Below are 12,851 nucleotides of genomic sequence, written 5' to 3'. Positions count from 1 at the left end.
TGGCGGGCGGCGGGGAGGGCTAACACCAGGATGGAGAGGCTTTGGCAAGGCAAATGGGGAGGGATGAGGGCAGAACCTTATTCTCCTTAAAGCCCAGCTTTCATTGGGGTGACTCCAAAAATAGGAGGGGGAGCATCCAACGCACCTCTCTCAGATAAGATAAATTAATAAATAAATAGGTTCGTCTTAATTCTCTGGGAAGCTAGGAGGAGGAGCAGGGAGGCACGGCTCAGGGAAGCTCTGGTGGCTCCTTGCTCCCCACCCCACAGCCGGAGCAGGGAGAGACGAGAGTGGCAGGGCTGGGGGGGCTGCCCGCAGGCCGGCCTCATGGCCCCCTCAGCTCCTCACCCCTGAAATTGGGCTGGAAGTGCTGATATTTTCCCCAGAGAGCAGCACACGGCTCAGTAGAGCTCAGTCTTCTGCGTGGATCAAAGCCACATGGGACAAACACTGCTGCTCCTCCTACCCATGCTGCATCAGCACCCTGGGCTGAGCCTCCTGTAGGTACAAGAAAATGGGGACCCGGGGTGGCAGTGGCTGCCCTCATCCCTCCCCAGCCTTGCCTTTATTTATTGGCCCCAGTGACAGCCCTTCTCCTGAGGCCAGACACCCCAACCATGCCAAAGCCAATGCCAAATGAAAGCTGCACTAGGATGTGCGTGAATGACGTATCTTTGGGTTTGTTTGTTGTCTTTGGTTTGGTTTTTTGTTTTTGTTTTTGCTTTTTTTTTTTTTTTTTTTTTTTTCTTTTGCCTTTTTTATATAAATATTCAGGTTTTGTATTTTTGTATATTTTAATCTTTAAGAAAAGAAGAAAAAAAAAAAAAGAGAGAAAGAGAAAGGACCTAATTCCTGCAACTTATTCTCAGGTATTCGAGCAATCTCAGGGATAAAATACCTCTGTAGCCCAGTGCTGGACGGAGAGGAGGGTTTTTTCTAACAGCACAAAGATGTGACAAAGTTTCTATTGGAAGTGTAGATCTACCTCACTGGATGCTCGCTAGGTGGATTGACATGTTGTTGAGCTTTTTGGTTGTGTTTTTTGGTATGTTTGGGTTTTGTTTCCTTTTTAACTGTATTAATAGAATCTCCCTTCTCTACTGGACTAAGGAGGAATTTGGGTCTGTGAGTCCATGCACAGGGATGGAGAAGCCAGGCAGTGCTGCAGGGCAGGGAACAGCTGCTAGAGCCCATGTTGGCTCCCCAACTCCAGATTTTCTCCCAGCCCGGTGGTTTTTGAGGACTGTCCTCCATTTCTCTCTCCTGTTTACGTGCTCCCTCCCTGCTGCCCCGTGGGAACACTTCTGTCCACCTCGTGCTGGATTCCCCATCGCCTGTGGGCTGGGATGCCACACAGACTCCCAGCAGGCCATGGGGATGGTGACCTAAAAGCCAGAATGGGGATCCCAGGGCATGCAGTGTGAGCTGACAGCAGCCAAGGAGGGTGCTGAGAGACTGAGCACTGTCCCGAGCCCTCAATCGTCCCCAGGCTGGGACCTGCTGGTACATGGGGCCTGGTGCCAAGGTGGACCCAACTCATGGCCAAGGAGGGCAACCGCTCTATCTCTCTGCTCCCTTCCTGGCTTTCCCCAGACGTGGGCTCAGGATGGCTGGGGGATGCTCTGCATCCCTTCTTTTGGGCCATCATTACTCCACAGCCTGGGGCTGCCTGGAGCCTTCCCAGTGAGGGAGTTTTACCATGCTGGTGTCTCAGGACATGTGCACGATTTCTGATGTTCTTTACTAGAATGTAGGTTTAGATTGGAGCAGGCTGGACCAGATGGAGAGCATCTACTCCAACCTCACCGGCAGCAATCACTGCACCCGATGACCCCTCTGGGGTTTGTTTCTGCCCCAAATCTACCCTGCCATGAGGCTTGTGGGGTTAGAGAGAAGCTCCTAGCTGAACCTGCCCTGCTCCAGTAGTTCCTATGGTGAGGTGGTGGTCTCTTCTTGGGAGGGTGGGGGAAGGACCTCAAGTTCTCGACTAGTGATGAGATTTAGACTAACCCACTTCAGGAAAACTGCTTTTGTCTGAACGGGGTAAATGCAATAGAACACACCAGGCTGCGTGTCTAACCCTGGGCTTCAGTCCCAATGTGGGGACTGCTGGCCCACCTTGGTTGCCTGTCCCTGGTTCTTGTATCTGTTTGAAGAGTCGTGTAGGACCGTTCCCCCCCGCCCCATTTAATAGTTTGGTGATTTTCTGCTAGCTGCCTAGTATCTGTAAATATCTCTGTAAATCTTTCCTCTTTCTCTCAGTATTCTCTTTGATTATTGTTTACAAAAGTAAGATGGAAAAAAAAAAAAAAAAAAAAAAAAAAAAAGGAAAAAAAATAGCCAAAGCATCTAATAGATTTTGGACCAGGGAGACAGGATCTTCTTTGTGTACTCTGCCTTGCAACTCTGTGGGGATATGAGTTCTGTAGCCATCCCTGTCCCTAAAGCAAAGAGCCAATGGCTTAGAGAATCACTCAGGTTTTCCCCGAGGCCAGTACGGCACCGGGATCCAAGAAAACAGGGATTTAGTCTGTAGAGGGAAGCCAAGCTGGAGAAGATGGAATTGACTTGAATCTTCTTGTGTTTGCTGCCAAGGTTCTTCCTGTGTCTTGACAATAATTAACTTGCTGCATCGCCCATGCCCACACTCGGCTCATGCTGGGCACTATGCATTGTGGGACAGCAAACTGCAGGCGGACGAGGCTGCACTCAGGGTCCTGCTGTAACCAGGCGTTTGAATGTATGAGGAGAAATGGCCCTTCCCAGGTGGTGTCTCCACTGGTGTGAATGCCTCAAGTCACACAATCGTCTACAAGGAGACAGAAGAATGTAACTCCATGTTTACTGCTAGCAACCAAAGCTTGTTTGTGACAAACTCAATTGTATGAAGTGGAGGGGATGTAGGGGTGCATGTGGCTCTGCTCGGCTGTGCTTCCCAATGAGGTTTCCTGCTGGAATCCCCGCAGCCAGGGCTGAGTTCCTGTTGCTGCAGATTTATCCCCTCCTTTCCTCGTTTGTGATTTTTTTTTTTTTTTTTTTTTTTTTGTACCAACTATGTAAAATGTGGGGTTGTGTTGTTTTTTTTTTTCTTTTCTGGAAAAAATAAATAAACAAAAACCATGGGCAATGCTGCTGGTGATGTTCTGTGTGCTGGCTCTTTTTTTTTACCTGTGGGCTATGGGTTGAGCAGCTCATCCCCAAAGCAGTGCTAACAGCAGACATAATGGTGGTCCACGGATCCCCACCCAGTTCTACACCACAGCTTCTTCCACCTGCTGCAGGCCTGCAGCTCCCATATGATCAGGGGGCTGGAGCACCTCCCCTGTGAAGACAGGCTGAGGGAGCTGGGCTTGTTAGCCTGGAGAAAAGAAGGCTGCGGGGTGACCTCACTGCAGCCTTCAGTACCTAAAGGGAGCCTGCAAACAGGAAGGGAATCAACTCTTAGAAAGGAGAGAAAACAGCAGGACAAGGGAAAATGGTTTTGAGTTGAGGGAGGGAAGATTCAGGTTGGATGTCAGGGGGAAGTTCTTTGCTATGAGAGTGGTGAGGTGCTGGAACAGCTGCTCACCAGAGACCTCATCAGAGGCTGTGATGCCCCGTCCATCCCTGGAGGTGTTCAAGGCCAGGTTGGATGGGGCCCTGGGCAGCGTGGGCTGCTATGAAATGTGGAGGTTGGTGGCCCTGCATGTAGCAGGGAGTTGGAGCTTCGTGATCCTTGAGGTCCCTTCCAAGCCTGGCCATTCTGCGATTCTGTGATTCTGTTACCAGCCGCCCGTTTCCAGAGTCTCAGCTCTACGCTCCCGAAGCTCCTCCGCCCCAAGGCCGTCAAGCACCCAGCACCCAGCACCCCGCATCCCTCCTCCAACCACCACCAATGCTCCCCGTGCGCATGCGCGCCAGACACTCCCCGCCGTGTCTGCGCATGCGCGGGTGGGTGACGTAAGCGGAAGGGCGCGTCAGTGTCCTGAGGGGCTGAGGCGGCGCCGCCGGGGCAGGTAGCGGGCAGCGGGCCGGGAGGGGCCGGGGCAGCAATAGCAATAGCAATAGCGGCAGCAATAGCGGTACCCCGAGGGCTGGGGGGAGGCTGCTCTCTGCAGTAGGCCGGGTTTGTGCCGCCTCGTTCCTTTTCTCTCCCCTGCCGGCGGCAGGTTGAGGGCCGCCTCGTGGAGCCCGAGCTGTTCCCGCCGCTCGCTCCGTGGGCCGGAGCACCCCGCTGTCCTTGGCGGGCGGGCGGAGCCGTGTTGCTGCGGTCGGGCTCGGCCTCCTGGGGCCGCTTTCCTCGGCTTGGAGGGCAGCGGCTGCTTTGCGGGAGCGTTTTTAAAAGTGACTGTGCGAAATCTCTGTGGAAGACGGATTGCTGTTAACGGCACTGGGAGAAGAGGTGCTTTTAGGACGAGTTATTCGAGAGTGGTATGGATGCAGCTCATGTTCCAGCGGGTCCTTCGTGCTTTGCGGCCGTATCTGTGGCCGGCCGGCCCTTTCTGAGGGCACCACAGAGAATGCACGTGTGGAGAAGGCGTGCTGACTTTGCGGTTTGGCTCTGCTTTCCTTACGAGGCGGTCGCATCAGCCCTGCTGCCCCACAGCACTGCTTTGCACGCATCTGTCAGGGCTGAGCGCAATGGAGGTGAATGTGGAATGTCAGGAGACTGTTATGTCCTGTTTGCATAAAGCAGATATTTATGTTTGATCTGGTGAAAAGCGAGCTTTTTAAACTCTAAAGGCTGATTTTGTTCTACTTGTAAAAGAGAAGAAATCGTACTGTAAAGTGATATCTGTGAAGCAGGCTGGTTGGTGGCTTAGATGGTTGCTTTGCAGGGTTTCCAACAACTTCAGTACAAAAGCACTGAAGGTCATTTCACAATCATTGCTCCATGACTAGCTCATTGGTGGTCCAATGTCATGCAAGAGTTTGCTGTGTGTCTGTACAAGCTCAGCAGCTGTTTCTGAGGTAGAAGCAGTAAGAGTTTTAGTTTTATATCAGTTAGTAGAGCACTGAATCTTGACATACAGGTAGAAATTCCAGAGCTAATTTCTGATCCATTCACCTCCCCTATTGTCTGCTGATCCAAATGATAAAAAGGGCTCTAGGATAGTCAAAGGTTATTTTTCCAAGGTGATCCCATATAGTGTTGCTTTGGACTCAGATAGAGTCTTTTGTACCTCTAACCCTTTATTTTCATCTTCCTGCTGTAAGAGAATTCTTGGTAAGACATGTCGTGGATCAGAGAAGGCGAGTTGACCATCATTGAGAGGTTTTGTGCCAACATAATTAAGGTAAGGACTGAACTTTGGTTGCCTATGGTAAACAGTAGCTAACAGAGTGCCACTTGGAACCCTGGCAAATATCTCTGACTGATCTGCTGGAGAGAGATGGTGTTGCTAGCAAGGGTAGGTTTTAATGCTGGCACTGCATTTACATCCCTAAGTAGTACTCAGGGATGGAAAATTACTTAAGCGTGGTCTTGCAAATGAGCAATGCAGTAAGCTGTGCTTGCCAATAATGAGCTTACACATCCAGGCTTCCAGGTTCTAAGCCATTGCTGATGAAGGCAGGACGTGGGAGGAGGGAGAGTGTGAGGTAGTTGGATTATAGATCTAAAAAATGAAACTGAGTTTCTGCTGACTGGAATAAAAACCCAGTACTTCCTGGGAAATTCTGTCCTGGCTCAGCAGAGTCCTGGAAGTGGCACTGCTGTCCTTTTCTCAGAAGGATCTGTGCAGGCCTAATGAGGTCAGTGGAAAAGAGTTGCTTACCTTAAAGGGAGGAAGGTCTCATGACTTCACTTTTCTTCACAGACGTGAGTTGTCTGTGAAAATGTCCCTGAACTCTGAAATAAAAATATTTGCAACATGCAACTCTGTGCACCTTCTCCTGTGGCTGCAGAAGGAAGGTGTGCAGTGACAGTGCTGTTCTCCCTCTGAAGTACTGCAGTTCTCTGTCATGAAATAGAAACGAGGTGGGCAAAGTTGCCTTTTCAGTGTGGGCCGTTGTCAGTGCTGACATCTTTAGTGGGAGCCTAAGCTGGAGTTACCAGATTGGTGTTCAGCATCTTAATCTTAAAGCTCCAGGCTTTAAGCTGGGAGAAACTCAGTGCACTCTCACAGATGCAGGGTGCTTCCGCAGTGGTGGGACTACGCTCTGTGATGCAAGATGCCCGCTTGCCTGTTGGCTGTCCTTGTTTCTCCTTGTGTTTAGGCAGGTCCAATGCCCAAGCATGTTGCCTTCATCATGGATGGCAATCGCCGTTATGCCCAGAAGTGTCACGTGGAGAGGCAGCAAGGACATTCGCAGGGCTTTGATAAGCTGGCACAGGTGGGAAGAGTTTTTGTTGCCTCTGAGTTGTGTACTGAAGTTGTGATGTGTTTGGTAACTGACCTTTACTGCTTTACTGATGCATTATATTCCTTCTCTTCCCTGACTGGAGCCAGACTTGTGCTTGCAGCTGATATTAGTCATCATGGGCCTGACTTCAGCTCTCTCATTCTGTTACCTTGCTGAGTCGTCTTGATTGCTTAGTTCTTCCTCTGCTTTACACTTGATTAGAATGTCTGCCTTGGAGATCTTGAAGCTTAATTCTGAAAAGCAAGTTGAATTGCTTTGAAAAGGCTTTGAAAATCGTGGTGTTACTTAATCTATCACGTTGTCTACAGGAATTGTTTCTGCTGTCTGGATTAGTCACATCTCTATCATGGAGTCTCATCCTAGGTGGTGACACTTTCCATCTGTTTCTTTAAGGTGAATCAAACTCTCTTAAACAGGAATCATTGTCAGGTCCTGATGGTTGTGTTTGTTTGTTTATTATTATTATTTTTAATACAGTGTTAGCATAGTGGGAAACGGCAGCTCTGGCAGTTGCAGATACGGGCCTTCTGGACCTATCTGATTACAAGGCTACTGATCTCACTTTTGTTTTTGTTTTCTTGCAGACACTGCGGTGGTGTTTAAATCTGGGGATTCGGGAGGTCACTGTTTATGCCTTTAGTATTGAGAACTTTAAACGATCCAAGGAGGAGGTGGATGGACTAATGGATCTGGCAAGGCAGAAATTTAGCCGCCTACTGGAAGAACAGTAAGAATCCTCTGGTGGCTGTTTCCTACAGGGTGGAACTGAAGCAGAATGACATATTTAAGGGAGAGCTCTCAACCTGAGACTTCCACATATGGGCACATCAAGTGTTGGCCCACTTTAGAGCTGGAGAACTAGTTCACATGGAGCATGTGGATGGAACTAGTACAGGTCTGAGGGAGCAGGGAGGGACGTTACAGTGCAGTGTTGCACAGTACCTTGGTTGTAATTGTTTCCCCATGCCTGACAGATAAGTGCTGTGTGAAATAGTCATTTATATGGTTGAAGTAAATGGTGAGGGTATACAGCCAGGCACATGAGTGGGAGAAGACAGCACGTGTGCACTGCTCTGGTTGTCTCAAGTTCTGTTTGAGCACTGCAGTGCCCCACGATTCAAGGTAGCTAGTTGCCCAGTTTCTACCCAAGTAAGCTCTTCTTGAGCGATAGACCAGAAAGTATTTGTGCTATTCTGTGTTAATCAGTAATTCTGCTATTTTTCTGTTTTTTGGTTTTTTTTTTTATTAGTTAGTTGCCTAGAGTTTTATTTTATTGCCTATGGTTTTATTTTAAGTTTTCTGTATGTGGATTTTCATAACTTCAGATAGGCATGCCTAATTTGTGATCATTATCTAGTCCTTTGGTTATGTCTGCACTTGAGAAACCTGTATGGGGAATGATCATCTTTCCTTTAGGGAAGGATTTGGGATGATCAAACCCAAGCAAATTCTTAACACTCAAAAAACATCTAGTTGTTATGCCTTTGTCTGATTCTGAGATTTGCTGAAGTTACGCCTGCTACGTGCCTGCTTTTTTTCATTTGATGGATGTTATGCAAAGATGTGGCAGTCATGCAATCAGGGCTGGTCTGTTTTCTGCAGTCCTCACTCTTGTTGTTGGGTGTAGGGAGAACCTGAAGAAGCATGGTGTGTGTATCCGTGTGCTCGGGGACCTGCCACTTCTACCCTTGGATATTCAGGAGCTGATTGCCCAGGCTGTGATGGCAACCAGGAACTACAACAAGTAAGTAACATGGAGTTCAAGGTACCTCATGCTGCCTTCTGCTTGTCAGGTACACCTGTCAGACATGGTGTAGCTTTTCCTGGTCCAAGAATCACATAACAGTTTAGATAGACTCCTTGTTACCTGGTGGACCTTCTTTACTTCCAGGTTCTCCACATCTTTTTCCTCTTTTCAGGTGCTTTCTAAATGTCTGCTTTGCATACACATCAAGACATGAAATCAGCAATGCTGTCAGGGAGATGGCCTGGGGGGTAGAGCAAGGACTGCTTGAACCCAGGTAACTCTTTGTTTTTCTGTGTGAGGCTTCATAGATAAAGGCTGCCTGTCTTTCCTCCTACGCTTTAATACTAACCTCTCAGAAACCAAGTGGCTTTTAAATAGATCCAATTGAACCAGTCCAACTGGAACAAATGACTTCAAGTTACTATGCAATATTTGTTTTTTTTTATTACTGCAGTTACCATGGTGATAGGTACACAACTAAGGCAGAAGAGAAGGCAGGTCTGTATCTTAAGTTACTTTAAATGTGAAGACAGATTTCATACTGCAGTTTTGGGCTGCTCAGTTGGCAGTTTCAGCCGTGAGGTCAAACAACAGATGAATCATGAGTACTGAACTGTTCCTGTACCCTGGAGGAGAAGGAGTAGTTAGCTCTGCTCCAGATGGAAGTCTTCACAGTCCTTCTACCACTGTTTTATGTTTCCCGGAGCATCGGGGGATGCTCAGGGGGCTGAAAGAGTGTTTGAAATTGGCCCAGTCTGTCAGAAACATTTGATGACGGGCAGCGGTACAGTCCCATCCACCTGATTTTAATCTGTAGTTCTGTCGTAATAAAAATGCTTAGTAATTCTGATTTGTTGCTATCCTGTTAGATCAGGAAAGCGGCCTTAAAAAGATGCATCTGTCTTTCAGTGATGTGTCTGAATCGTTGCTTGATAAGTGTTTGTATACCAGCAACTCCCCTGACCCAGACCTCCTGATTCGAACCTCTGGAGAGGTCCGCTTGAGTGATTTCCTGCTCTGGCAGGTAAAAGTTTTTGTTTTCTCCATTAAGTGTTCCATCTTTGCATCAGTGAGTGGTATGTCTCTGGGTGTGATGATGATGATGGCTCTTCCATTTTCTCTGCCAGAGCTTAGATAACTTGTTGGATGGACTGAGTGCAGGGGCACCTCTAAAGAGTCTGTTTCTTGTAGTTCTATGAATGCAGTTACCTGAAATACTGAGAGGCAAAAATATGCTTAGAGCTGAAAGCTTGGGTTTTTCAGCTCTAGAATATCTACAGCATACCACAACTCATAGATTCATTAAGCAATTGAAATGCCATGAGTGGACAGCAAGGAATATCATGAGATGTTATTTGATAAATGGCTTAAATTACATGTCCTGATCATGTTCATGTTATTCCCCTAACTCAACCTTTGATAGTCCAGTGTTGCTATTTTAGTTTTGTTGTACATCTGTGGCACTTAAGCTATTAAAAATGCCTCTATAAAGGCCAGGGTCACGTTGGAGAGAATTCTGCAGGTATTTTTACATGAATGAATAACTTCTGTTCTAGCATTAATAGTTATTAGATAGACATTACATAGTGCAATTTCAAACTATCCTGGCTGGTATTTACTTAATTTTAAGTAGGTTCTGTTAAAACAGCCTACGTAAAATCTTTGTGGGGAAGCTGGCGTAGCTTGAGCATCAGAGCTGCATCTTGATGACTTCTTTTTCCCTTGCTAGATGATAACATTGTTGGTGATCTTGCTTTCTGCAGACATCCCATTCATGCCTGGTGTTTCAGTCAGTGTTGTGGCCAGAATATTCCTTTTGGAACTTGTGTGAGGCTATCCTTCGGTTCCAGATGAACTATAATGCATTACAGGTAAGGGAGCTGGAGATCAGGTGAGAGTGTGCAAAGTGGAACAAAGGAATTGTTCATTTAGTGAGCTTAGTTAAGACCTTGTTGCAGTACCAGCAGCCAATGTGAGATGCGTTGCATCTCCTGTGTCTTGTTACAATGTGTTAGCATGTGGACAGATTCCTCTGCTTTCAGGAACAACTAAATTATCTGAGGTCACTGCTGTTTCTACTGGTTATTTTCACTGTACCAGTTGGAAACATCTTCTCTCATCTGGCAGGACAGAACAAGTAAACAGTCTTCATTGCTGTGGAGCAAAATCAGCCAGTTTAGCTCCAGACAGTTACTACTCTGATTCTACTACTGTGATTCTGTGATACTCCTTCCTCATCTGAAAGCCCAGTTTTTCCCCTTAATATCCCTTCATGCAACAGTAGAGGGCTTCTCAGTTTGTGTGTTAAAGACTACAGGCTAGGATGTACATAAGAAGAAATCCAAAAATGATGTTCTGCTGAAATACTTCAAGTACTTAAAAGGTAGGCAAGGAGGGCTACTGCCTTTACCTTTTGCTGCCCATCCTGCTCTGTCTTGAGCTCATAAATTATTAGAACACAGACATTTAGGAATGTTGAGACCACTCTTGCTCTTTTGTAAAGCTAGGTAGATCTACAGTTGATCACGAGCTAAAAGAATTGCCCTATAAATCACTGTTCTCAATCCCCTAAAACCTTTCAGCTGCTGCATGAGTGATAGCAAAGATTCTGTGATGACACGGGCAGGCTTGTGTGTACATCTGTGGTTTGAAGTATTCTTGTACTCTGTTCCTCCGGATATGGATATCTGAGGACCTTTCCGCAAGTAGTCATGACCTCTGCCTATTTCAACAAGCAGTTAGTGCCTTGAGCAGACATCTATCTGGAGTAGAAGGTCCTGAAGGATATCCCCGTGTTTTCTCCAACCAGTTGAGCACACTGCCTAGGAGCACACACAAAGCCACTCTTCATTTGCCCTGCAGCTCAATGGCCAAGCAGAGGCTGTTTCTTCCGAAGCCTGTGCTGCCCTGTATCTGTAATACAGGTGAGCTGAAAGGCCTGGTGAAGTGCTAACGTTCTACTGCTTTTCACTCTAGAAGGCCAGAGACTCCTACATGGAGGAAAGGAAGCAACAACAGATGGAAAGGGATCAGGCTTATGTGACAAAGAAGCTGCAGCAGGAGGGTTTTGCATCCCATGGAGACTCTCGGCGCCGACGGACACTGTTGCAAAAATGCACTGCCATGCGGGAGGAGAGAATCCAGGGCTTTCTACAGGCACTAGAGCACAAGAGAGCGGACTTCTTTGAAAGATTATGTACAGTGTCTGCGTGACACACATGCTGGGTGGCTCTTGGGAAGGCAGTATTTAATCGTGTTGGAATAGCTGCTGCCCAGAGGAATTCACTTGGGGTGGTTCTGCTGTGGGGATGCAGGACTGCCATAGGATGTTGAGTCCCCACTGGCCCTGTCTAAGGGCAGGGACAGAGTACTGTGAACCTTTCTAGTTCTGTGAATGCTGCTGAGGGAGGTAATGCCGTCCTTCTATCTTGCCTCCCTGTCCCTGATGATGGAGGGAGAATACATGCACCTCACTGTATCTCCACTGCTTGATGTACTGATGACAAGGAATTAACTAAAACAAGCCTCCCATTCTGTCGGGCTCCTCATGGATTAGCCCAGGCAAACTGTTTCAGTCATATAAAGTCAGCCTGGACTTGAATTTCTTGTGATTTTGTAGTAGTAAATCTAGTGAGATTTCCTCTGTGTTCCCATTCAACTTCCTTCCTCAACAGACAGAAAGGTGTGTAAGAGAGCCCTGTGCCAAGCACTGGCAGAGATACTCCCCACTGCCTGCTTGGGGATAGCATCTTGTCTTTTCCCCACCTCACTAAGCAGGGTTTGATATATTTGCTCCCGGTTTCCAAAGAGGTAAAGTGAGATGTTGTCAGCCTTGCCATAAAGGAAAAAGAAGAACTGGATCAGGTCCTGCAATCCTTTCCCAGCAGAGTGAGTGTGTTTGGGGGGGGGTGAATACCCAAATGTAGAAGGTGATGTTGAAACAGTGTGTTCAGGAAAAAGGGGGAATGATCCAAAGAGGTGAGGAGAAACAATTACTTAGGAATTAATGTCATGGCTTACAAAGGAAAAGTTAACTAAAACTAGGTGATAGGAAAATTATGCTAAAATCATCTGAGATCTCAAGAGCAAGGACTTCAGACACCCTGGAAAAGGGAATGAGGCTGGGAATACAGGAATGCAGTAGCCAAAACCTGACCTCAGCCAAAATGGTCTAAGTGCTGTACGGCTGACTTCAATGGGAGTGGCCAGAACAGCTGTGGGTGCTATTTCTCCAATCTCTTTTAGCAGGGAGGAGGATTAGCTAGTTTCTAAGATTGATTGTCACTAATTTTTTTCTGGTTTCCGTCCCTACAGTGGAAAACAACAGGAAGTGTTTCTGATGCACGTACAGGTGCAGCAGTATCAGCTATTGCTCTTTTCAAAGTGTTCTTTTTTTACCTCCAGGTGAAAATGAGTAAATGCAAACTTAAAGGACTTTTACATACTGCAAACTCAGCATTTTGAATGTGATTGTGAAGAGGATAACTACATTGTCAAGCAGTGAATAAAGTATATTCATATCAAATCATTTTAAAAACAAGCTTAACGTTTAAAACCACATAGTTTTATATTCTTAAGTGCAATGAAGTTGGCATCCAGATCTACCATGTTGTTTAACCTATGGCAGACTGTTCATCTGGTTTCTTTAGGCTGGGAAAGATTTGAAGGCTTCATTCTTACTCCAGTTGTGTGAGCAATGAGCTGCTATCCCAGGACCGGGCTGAGTGAGGCTTTGTGCACGTGCGTCCTCTCGTGTAAG

General features: G+C 46.9%; 1 protein-coding gene across 2 annotated transcripts; it reads left to right on the top strand.

Moving 5' to 3' along the window:
* The first annotated feature begins 3,894 nt into the window (after positions 1 to 3,894).
* On the top strand, positions 3,895 to 12,632 carry DHDDS (dehydrodolichyl diphosphate synthase subunit). 2 transcript variants are annotated; one of them, XM_048968998.1, is made up of 9 exons: positions 3,895 to 3,995; positions 5,197 to 5,276; positions 6,199 to 6,315; positions 6,930 to 7,072; positions 7,973 to 8,089; positions 8,265 to 8,366; positions 9,002 to 9,116; positions 9,856 to 9,963; positions 11,069 to 12,632. In XM_048968998.1, the coding sequence occupies exons 2-9, from the start codon at positions 5,214 to 5,216 to the stop codon at positions 11,303 to 11,305; spliced, it is 1,002 nt and encodes a 333-aa protein (XP_048824955.1). In that variant the 5' UTR covers positions 3,895 to 3,995; positions 5,197 to 5,213; the 3' UTR covers positions 11,306 to 12,632. The 2 variants fall into 2 exon arrangements, with proteins under 2 accessions (XP_048824955.1, XP_048824956.1); XM_048968999.1 differs by lacking the exon at positions 3,895 to 3,995 and adding an exon at positions 4,004 to 4,410.
* The last annotated feature ends 219 nt before the right edge of the window (positions 12,633 to 12,851 follow it).

This window comes from Lagopus muta, chromosome 23, assembly GCF_023343835.1.
Source record: "Lagopus muta isolate bLagMut1 chromosome 23, bLagMut1 primary, whole genome shotgun sequence".
Lineage (NCBI taxonomy): Eukaryota > Metazoa > Chordata > Aves > Galliformes > Phasianidae > Lagopus > Lagopus muta.
This window is presented reverse-complemented; position numbering and strand designations above follow the sequence as displayed.

Excerpts from the sequence above, each read along its gene's own strand:
- DHDDS (XM_048968998.1), top strand. The coding sequence starts at position 5,214 with ATGTCGTGGATCAGAGAAGGCGAGTTGACCATCATTGAGAGGTTTTGT. Across the intron at positions 5,277-6,198 it reads TTTGTGCCAACATAATTAAG|GCAGGTCCAATGCCCAAGCA; the intron begins GTAAGGACTGAA and ends CCTTGTGTTTAG. Across the intron at positions 8,367-9,001 it reads CAAGGACTGCTTGAACCCAG|TGATGTGTCTGAATCGTTGC; the intron begins GTAACTCTTTGT and ends TCTGTCTTTCAG.